The sequence below is a fragment of the Macadamia integrifolia genome, chromosome 7 (genome assembly GCF_013358625.1).
Source record: "Macadamia integrifolia cultivar HAES 741 chromosome 7, SCU_Mint_v3, whole genome shotgun sequence".
Lineage (NCBI taxonomy): Eukaryota > Viridiplantae > Streptophyta > Magnoliopsida > Proteales > Proteaceae > Macadamia > Macadamia integrifolia.
In genome coordinates this window covers 24,428,596-24,438,868 of record NC_056563.1, presented here as the reverse complement: position 1 = coordinate 24,438,868, position 10,273 = coordinate 24,428,596, and the positions used below count along the sequence as shown (strand labels likewise).

General features: G+C 39.5%; 1 protein-coding gene across 2 annotated transcripts; it reads right to left on the bottom strand.

Moving 5' to 3' along the window:
* Positions 1–8,623: 8,623 nt before the first annotated feature.
* Positions 8,624–10,003, bottom strand: LOC122084630 (serine/threonine-protein kinase fray2-like). 2 transcript variants are annotated; one of them, XM_042653033.1, is made up of 2 exons: positions 9,807–10,003; positions 8,624–9,718 (listed from the first exon to the last, which is right to left on the bottom strand). In XM_042653033.1, exon 2 carries the CDS (start codon positions 9,650–9,652, stop codon positions 8,639–8,641), a length of 1,014 nt encoding a protein of 337 aa, XP_042508967.1. In that variant the 5' UTR covers positions 9,653–9,718; positions 9,807–10,003; the 3' UTR covers positions 8,624–8,638. The 2 variants fall into 2 exon arrangements, with proteins under 2 accessions (XP_042508967.1, XP_042508966.1); XM_042653032.1 differs by having other exon boundaries at positions 8,624–9,702.
* Positions 10,004–10,273: the final 270 nt, after the last annotated feature.

Genomic DNA, 10,273 nt, shown 5'->3' with positions numbered 1-10,273 from the left:
AGGGCTTCATGCCAAGCCTGGCCCAAGCCTGGCCCGGCCTGACCTTGGGGCCTCGCTACTCAGGCCCAAGCTCTGCCCTATGTATAGGCCGGTTTCGAACCCCAGCCTGATAGCTAGCATACGGTGTCCAAACTATTCAATATTCCACATCAGGGCCTCCTTAAACACCGTAGAAATCCCTTCAAGCCCATGAAACTTTTCTTTTAGTGGATAGAAGCACTAGACAAATCTATGTTGCATACAAAGTTGGTAAAATGCATGTAACGAGTAATAAAAACAAGGCCATTATTTTTTACACCCAGTTGTACTCTATGTTGCGACGTTGAGTAGTGTTTCAACCATTGTTTCTTTTAGAAATAGAATTGTCTCTAGGATTGGGCTTTTAATGGCTAAGGGGTCCAAATTTGTATGAACCATCGGGGATCTAATAATTATATATAATGTTTAATAATATAACAGGTAGAAGGTTTTCTGATCTGGTGGTCCACATAACCAAACCATGGTCAGGTGCCTACATCTGCCATGGGACCAAGGATTAAAGTATCGGTATTGGTCGCCGTATCGGTCAAAATTAAGATACGTATCGGAGGGTATCGTATCGTATCAGAGATACGCTAAGATACTAATGTACGACTAAGTTTGAAAACTCAAACTAATCCAACTGCAAGAACTTTTAGTTAAAAGAACAGCCACTAAGCACCCCAAAAGTAAACAACACTCAGTAACAACACCACAGGGACAGGACAACCAAAACAGAACTCAGTTCTGTGCAGAAGCACAATCGACCAGAATCAGAGAACTAACCAGACCAGACCATCCCCTGGTCTGATGGGGATGAAATTAGGATCGAACCTCCCTTCCAACAGGGGGGACACTCGATCCAAAGGGAAGCTCAATCCGATGGCTAGATAGCCTAGTAAGAGTAGTCGATACTTGGAGAATTCTGGAAAAAAACTCAGATCTGAACTTAACAGTAGATTAGTTCTCTTACCTGAGTTGCAAAGCAATAACAGCAGCAATAAGTCTTGCCCACATTAAACAAAAATAACACAATAAAGAAAACCAGAAAATAATAGCAACCCACTCGGACTTCTCGCCACGGAGTGTCGATTGGATCAAACACCAATCCCTAGGCCTTGATCAAACACAAGGAGTAGTCATTGAAGCCAGCGACAGCAACAAGAGTCTTTTTTTTTAAGCATAAATCGTGGCTCATTAAAAGAGCCATCATCTTTATTTATAATGATGGGGAGGGTTTACAAGTAATAGTAACTCAGAGTTACTAAATTTGAGTTACTAAAAATTGATTATAAGAAGTTACTAAAAACTGGAAATTAGAATCTAATGAAAATAGAAACTAGTCTAGATAGAAATTAGAAACTAACAATGACTCGAAATTAGAAACTAATTAAGGTACTGAAATTAGAAACTAAATAACCCCTTCTAAAAAGGAAACTAAAGAAAAAGGAAACAAATCACTGAATCCCGTATGCAACCTTAGAACCCCTAGTTTAGACCCATAAAAGTAGCCCAATACACTCAAAACACATGGGATCAAAGGCCTAACATGTATGGAACCCAACCCTAGGCTTATTCCTAATAAAACAAGCCTATTTTGGTAATTAATCTGCATCAACTCTCCCCATCTTGAAAAAATTCGTCCTTGAATTTTGCAGTGATGAGGCGGAAACATGTGAGTAGTAGCTTTGACCATTCCCAAACAAAATTCTGGTTGCTTGTAAACTTGTGGAATGTAGTTTTGGCGTAGAGCTTTCTCTTTGAAAAACCATGATGGCATAACAAACTCTGTATGTTCGACCTTTGAATCGATACCAATTGTGAATGTTGTATGCATAGAGTCATCAACGTTGGTAACCTTCTCATCAAGGATTGGAAGAACAATCTCTTCCTTCTCATCATGAGTCTCAAAGACTTGTTGTGGAGTTTTTTCAATTACTACCTCATCTTCCAAGGCTTCAGTCTCGTCTACTACGCTCTCTTCAATGTAGAACTCTTCAGTGGAATCTTCTATCTCTTGACCTTCTGTCTTTGAAGCTTCAAGAACCATCTCTTCAATGTGAACCTTGACTTCAAGTTCTTTTGGTTTGAATAGAGGTATCTTCACTTCACATAGAGGAGTTGTGGCTCTTGGGGGTGCTAAAGTGTTAGGTTTAGTGGCTGAAAAAAAATTCTTGACCTCCCCAGCTTGGTAACTAAACCTTCTACCTGGCTGTGCCATAAGTTCCTCTGCTCGAAGAGCCTTGTCAAAGCAATCTCTCACTGTATACACATTAGCAACACCAATTCTTCTATTAATTTTAGCTCGTAATCCCAGTCGAAACTGAGAAAGTAATTGCCTCGCATTCTTCCTAATGCCTGTGCGAGAATAAAGTGCATCAAACTTATTCATATACTCCACCACAGTCATATTTCCCTGACGAAGAGAGTTCAGTTGGTCTTGTATACGAGCTCTGAAATTACGTGGCAAATACTTATCGGATAGTTCTTGCTTCATCTCTGCCCATGTAGTAGGTTCTTTACCACGGTCCTCCAGTTCATACTCATAGGTTCTCCACCAATCACGGGCAGCCTCAACTAGCTTGGCACGAGCTAGTTTCATCTTCCGTTCCTCAGGCAAGTCATAATAATCAAAATAATCATCCAGAGCAGCTACCCAATCATAGAACAATTGGGGGTCATGTCTCCCATCAAACTCCCTCAGATCGAGCTTGACCTTCTGTGAATCTCCAGAATACCTTTGTGGCACGGGACGCTCAGTCTCAAAATATCCTCTTACATGCTCTTCAAAAGTAGGTTGTGCTACCGGAACCCTTTGTGGTGCTCTCAGATTAGGGTTTGCTCTCCTGTTAGTCAACTGAGCAACTACGTTCAATGGGGTTTCTACTTCGGGTGTTGTACGTGAATCGCCAGTAGGCAGTTGTGGTGGGGTCTCTTCATTCAACAACCTGGCATCCAATTCAGCCTTCAATTAAGCCTTCAATTCAGTTTTCCATTTTTATAGAAACTCCATAATAGAAGCTAGGGTGGGGGTGTTGTTCTCAGCCATGCTCTGATACCACTTAATGTAGGACTAGGTTTGACAAGTCACACTAGACCCAAACAATAGGAACTTGTAGACCAAAGAACAACCAAAACCAATCCCCATATTCCAGCGATAATCAACCAACAGAAAAGGAAGAAACCAGTAACTATCGATCACAGTAATCAATGCCACTTAGACCAGATATCAGTAGATCAAATAAGTTTAAACCAGCAGCAGTAATAAGAGGCAACAGTCCCAAAACAACAACAGAAAAATAACAGAACAGAATAAGAAAAACCAGAAAATAATAGCAACCCACTCGGACTTCTCGCAGCAGAGTGTCGATTGGATCAAACACCAATCCCTAGGCCTTGATCAAACACAAGGAGTAGTCATTGAAGCCAGCGACAGCAACAAGAGTTTTTTTTTTAAGCATAAATCGTGGCTCATTAAAAGAGCCATCATCTTTATTTATAATGATGGGGAGGGTTTACAAGTAATAGTAACTCAGAGTTACTAAATCTGAGTTACTAAAAATTGATTACAAGAAGTTACTAAAAACTGAAAATTAGAATCTAATGAAAATAGAAACTAGTCTAGATAGAAATTAGAAACTAACAATGACTTGAAATTAGAAACTAATTTAGGTACTGAAATTAGAAACTAAATAACCCCATCTAAAAAGGAAACTAAAGAAAAAGGAAACAAATCACTGAATCCTGTATGCAACCTCAGAACCCCTAGTTTAGACCCATAAAAGTAGCCCAATACACTCAAAACACATGGGATCAAAGGCCCAACATGTACGGAACCCAACCCTAAGCTTATTCCTAATAAAACAAGCCTATTTTGGTAATTAATCTGCATGAACTAAAGAACAAAGAACAACCAAAACTAGGCAGCAAACAACAGTCCAGAAGTAAGAGTCGAACAACCCTTGTAAATCAGAATTTTCAAACCAGAATCTGGAGTTTCTGAAATTAGAGATTACATCTAAAAATGGACTAACCAGCAGCAGGTATAGAGTATTTAATAAGCCGCAATCAGAAACAAATGCCACAGGAACAGGTAAGTCAAACCAAATCTGAAATCTGGGGAGAAACACAGTCAGCCAGAAGTGTAGAAAACCTCAGATCAGACAAACCCCTGGTCTGATGGGCCTAAGATTTGGATCGAACCCTCCTTCCAGCAAGGGTAGTACTCGATCCAAATTGGAGTTCAATCAGATGGCTAAATAGTCCAGTAAGGTTGATCGATGCTTAGGGAATTTCTGGAAAAATTCTCAGATCAGAAATTAAAGAAGATCAGATCACTTATCTGAGATGGCTGAAGAAGAATAGTAACAATAAGAAGAAGAAAAAAACACTTGAAAAGAACCTCTTGGGCTTCACACCGCGAAGAGTCAATTGGATCAAACACCAATTCCATCAGCCTTGATCAAACACAAGACAACTCTTCATGAAGAAGACAATAGCAACAACCATTATTTTTTTATCAAAATCATTCTAGGCTTTTAGGAGCCTCCTCTTCTTTATTTATAATGTTAATGGGGGAGAGAATTACAAAATAGAAGGTTCCTCAAAAAGGAAACCAAATATTCTCTTAATACAATAGTTACTAAAAACTGAAATTAGAAACTAAATAACCCCATCTAAAAAGGAAACAAATCACTGAATCCCGTATACAACCTTAGAACCCCTAGTTTAGACCCATAAAAGTAGCCCNTTACAAGAAGTTACTAAAAACTGGAAATTAGAATCTAATGAAAATAAAAACTAGTCTAGACAGAAATTAGAAACTAACAATGACTTGAAATTAGAAACTAATTTAGGTACTGAAATTAGAAACTAAATAACCCCATCTAAAAAGGAAACTAAAGAAAAAGGAAACAAATCACTGAATCCCGTATTCAATCTTAGACCCTCCCTTTTAGACCCATAAAAGTGGTTTATTACACTCAAAACACATGGGATCAAAGGCCCAATATGTATGGAACCCAACCCTAAGCTTATTCCTAATAAAACAAGCCTATGTTGGTAATTAATCTGCATCAACTCTCCCCATCTTAAAAAAATTCGTCCTCAAATTTTGCAGTGATAAGGAGGAAACAACATGTGCGTAGCAGCTTTAACCATTCCCAAACAAAATTCTGGTTGCTTGTAGACTTTTGGAAGGTAGTCTTCAAGGTGTGGAGCTTTCTCTTCAAAGAACCATGATGGCATAACAAACTCTATATGCTCAACCTCTGAATCAATACCAACTGTGAATGTCGTGTGCATAGAGTCGTCAATGTTGGTAACCTTCTCATCAAGGATTGGAACAAACGCTTTATTTTCATCATGAATCTCAAAGACTTGTTGTGGAGTTCTTTCAATCACTACCTCATCTTCCTCATCTTTAGTCTTGCCTATTATGCTCTCTTCAATGTAGAATCCTTCACTGGAGTCTTCTTCTATGGTTTCAGTCTTGTCTACTATGCTCTCTTCAATGTAGAACTCTTCAGTTGAATCTTCTATCTCTTGACCTTTTGTCTTTGAAGCTTCAAGAACCATCTCTTCAATGTGAACCTTGACTTCAAGTTCTTTTGGTTTGAATAGAGGTATCTTCACTTCACATAAAAGAGTTGTGGCTCTTGGGGGTATTGAAGTGTTAGGTTTAGTGGCTGAAAAATTCTTCTTGACCTCCCTAGCTTGGTAACCAAACCTTCTACCTGGCTGTGCCAGAAGTTCCTCTGCTTGAAGAGCCTTCTCAAAGCAATCTCTCACTGTATACACATCAGCAACACCAATTTCTCTCTTAATTTCAGCTCGTAATCCCAGTCGAAACTGAGAAAGTAATTTCCTCTCATTCTTCCTAATGCTTGTGAGAGAATAAAGTGCATCAAAGTTGTTCATGTATTCCGCAACATTCATATTTCTTTGACGAAGAGGGTTCAATTGGTCTTGTATGCGAGCTTTAAAATTGCATGGCAAGTACTTATCAGATAGTTCTTGCTTCATCTCTTCCCATGTAGTAGGTTCTCTACCACAGTCCTCCAGTTCATACTCATAGGTTCTCCACCAATCACGGGCAGCCTCAACTAGCTTGGCACGAGCTAGTTTCATCTTTCATTCCTCAGGCAAGTCATAATAATCAAAATAATCATCCAGAGCAGCTACCCAATCATAGAACAATTGGGGGTCATGTCTCCCATCAAACTCCTTCAGATCGAGCTTGACTTTCTGTGAATCTCCAAGGTACCTCTGATATGTGGGGCATTCAATCTCAAAATAACCCCTTACATATTCTTCAAAAGTAGGTTGCACTACAAGAACCCTCTGTGGTGCTCTCAGATTATGGTTTGCTCTCCTGTTAGCCAACTAAGCAGCTACATTCAATGGGGTTTCCACTTCAGGTGTTGTATGTGAATCACCGGTAGGTTGTTGTGGTTGGGTCTCTACAGCCAACAACCTTGTATTCAGTTCAGTCCGCAAAGCTTGCGGTTCAGCTTTCAATTCATTTCTCCATTTTTGTAGAAACTCCATAATAGAAGCTAGGGTGGGGGTGTTCTCAGCCATGCTCATACCACTTAATGTAGGACTAAGTTTGAAAACGCAAACTAATCCAATTGCAGGAACTTTAAACCAAAGAACAACCACAACCAATCCCAACACACCAGCAAATAGCAGACCAACAGAAAATAGAGGCAAACCAGCTGCTATTGACTTCAATATCCAATACTACTTAGGTCAGATTATAATTGATCAAGTAGATGAACTAGCAGTAGTAATATGATGCAACAGTCCCAAATCAACAGCAGGAATCACAGAAACAGAATAGGACAGATCAAAGCAATCGATTCTGGTTCTGGAAAAATCACTACAGGACAAAATATGAGAGATTTTGAATATCTCACTAATGGCTGCACAGAAACAGCCCAAATTTGGATTGATCCTTAGTGGGGAATGGGAGAGCAGTCTACCAGAATTTGAGAGCAAACTAACGGCTGGAACTAATACCAACAGTAGAGGCCGATTGGCTCTTTTGTCAGAAAATCTGGGCAGAAATCAGAAATATAAATACCTAAATGTTTCGACAGCAATAGAACCTTGAAAGCCAACTTGAAAGAAATAAGAAAGCTTGAAGAAAAACCTCCTGGACTTCACGCCGCAAGGAGTCGAATGGATCAAACACCAATCCCTAATCCTTGATCAAACACAAGGAACATCCAGTGAAGCCAGCGGCAGCAACAAGACTCTTTTTTTTTTAAACATAAATCGTCTCTCTATGATGAGAGCTCTCCTTTATTTATAATAATGATGGGGGGAGTTTACAAGTAATAGTAACTTAGAGTTACTAAATCTGAGTTACTAAAAATTGATTACAAGAAGTTACTAAAACTGGAAATTAGAATCTAATGAAAATAGAAACTAATCTAGACAGAAATTAGAAACTAACAATGACTTGAAATTAGAAACTAATTTAGGTACTGAAATTAGAAACTAAATAACCCCATCTAAAAAGGAAACTAAAGAAAAAGTAAACAAATCACTGAATCCCGTATTCAATCTTAGACCCTCCCTTTTAGACCCATAAAAGTGGTTTATTACACTCAAAACACATGGGATCAAAGGCCCAATATGTATGGAACCCAACCCTAAGCTTATTCCTAATAAAACAAGCCTATGTTGGTAATTAATTTGCATAATGAGGTTTTCAAAGTAGGCTAATCTTTAGATCAGGAAATGACCTATAAGGAATGATAATTCTTATGTGATCACATTTGTGATATCAATTCCTTATATATATATATATATATATATATATGTTTCCAGGCGATTTGAATTGATAATTTTATATTGTTTGTAACATTAGATAGTCATATGCCTTATATTGAGGTGTATTTTCTACTATTGTTCAACAATAGAGATCATTGATTGGATCAAAGTTTGTTTGAGTGATATTCAGTCTTGGGATTATTTGGTCAGATGTCAATGGAACCATTAGGCCCAAGAGAATAAGAACCACTCTAATTAGGAAACTCCTAGCACTTTTCTATTGTGGGAGTGAAATAGGGTTTAAGGATTCTATTATAAATAGAATACTAATGGTCCCTAGCTGTTACTTACACAATAATATTTTGGGAGCACTGCTTTCTCACAAGAGCAAGTGCAGAGATAGAGAGAAAACCCCAGAGTAAGAGGCTATAGAAGATCTCAGTAGAAGGACTCCTATAGCGTGGTTCTTTATCACAAATCGTGAGGCAAGCAGCCGTGGGGCAAACTTCAACCTTAGTTTAGGGACTCCATTCACGCTCAAATTGATCCCTTCTATTATTCATTCTTGTATTCTATACACTATAGGTTATTCACATGATTCTAGGGTTTAGAATCCCTAACAATCAAGTCAAAAGATTCAGTATATCCCTTAACAACCAAACTATGATGAAAGAAGAACATACAAAAAGAGCTCAAACCTATGATACTCTACAATTTACGGTCCCTAAAAAAAAGTTACAAGCCAAACTATTAGCAGCAGATATGGGGAGTTCTAAAAAATTGGAAAATAAGGACAAATAGTAGCTACAGTAATATCACAGAAAAAAATTAGTAACACTTAACTGAAGGAAGAGCAGATAAAGTCAAACAAACTCACATTAGCTATGGAACCACTTCCATTTGAACTGAAAGTGCTCTGAGCATGGTCCTTCCGCTCACCTACACCTTCCTTCATCTCAGAGTTTATAACCAAAACTGGTTCTATCTCTTCCTCCACAACCACCATACCTTCTTCCTTTAGTTGATCATCAAACTTCCGTCTCACTCTTCTTTCCTCCCTAGCACTTCCAGCCACTTCTCTCATTTCTTCTTCCACCCAACTCTTATCCTTGACAATTCCATTCAAATCCTTAGAATCATCAACAACCTTATCTCCAAACCGCCTTTTTTCTCTCCTCTCTTTCTTCGCTCCATCCAAATCCCTAACCTGTTTCTGGCTCTTATCCAATCGTTCCTCACTTTCTTCTCGCTCTTTTCTCTTATGTGAAGTGGATGATCGTCTCTCAATTGATTCTTCACGTAAAACTCTATCCCTGCTGCCCTCTCTCCCATCCCCCAGCTCATGAGATCGCTCGCGCTTTGATTCACGATCCTGTGAGTGGCCCCTTAATCGATGCCGATCACCATCTCGATGCCTATCATCCCTAGAGTGCCAGGAACGTGAAATTCTATCCTTGATGCCCTCATTGTCTTCTCTCCCATCCCTTAGTTCATGAGATCGCTCGGACTTTGATTCGTAATCTTGAGTGTAGTCGCCCGACCGCTGCCGACCCCTATCTTTATACCTATCATCCTTGGAGTGCCGAGAACTCGAAACCTTATCCTTGACAGTGTCGTGGTCCTTTAAAGAGTGTTTCTCTTCCCGATATCTATCACTGTGGTGCCTTTCTTCAGATTCTCTAAATTGCCCGTCTTTTGTACGATGCTTGTGGCCTCGATCTCGTTCATGATCTCGGTGGCAATCAGATTCTCTTTGATGATCTTTGCTGTAATCTCTATCCCTATCTCTGTCTCTCTCCTTATCGTCTCTGATTTTTCTACTTGATTTCTCTTTTACAACAGTCTTGTCCATTTCTTTCTAGGGTTTCAATGTTCTTCACAATTACTCCCACCCTGATGAACCTGTTACGAACAAAACCTTTGAGACAAGTTTAGTTCTTAACTTCGTATTCCAACTCTGAAAATCCAGGAAGGAAATAAGTACAGGAGGAGGAGAAGAAGCACACCTGAGGCTTCAAAAGCTTAGATCGCCTCCTTCACAAACTTCAATCGCGAGTGAGCACTCGGAGGCGGAGGCGGAGGCGGAGGGGATTAGAGATTCGTGGCTCTTCCTAATAAACCTTCTTCGGGAGAAGTGAGCCACCGATCCTCCTATCACTACTGAACTACTGGACCACTGCAAATCCTACATGGAAAGAAGGGGATCCATACTGGACCTCTGCAGCCCCTGTATGGTACTTATATCATGTGTGGGTTGTGTTTATGGGCTCATGGGCCACTAATTTAAAATCCGGAATCGGATCACTCGGTTGAGGATCCCACGACTTGGGCTTCTAACGATTCACAAAAGGGCCCTCCCAGCCCTTGTATGAATCGTTGGAGGGTTGTTGAAGGCCCAAGTCGTTGGAGAAGAGCCGGATCTGTAAACTAAAGGTTAGGGCTAATTTGAACTGATTCTAAGGGATTCTTGACT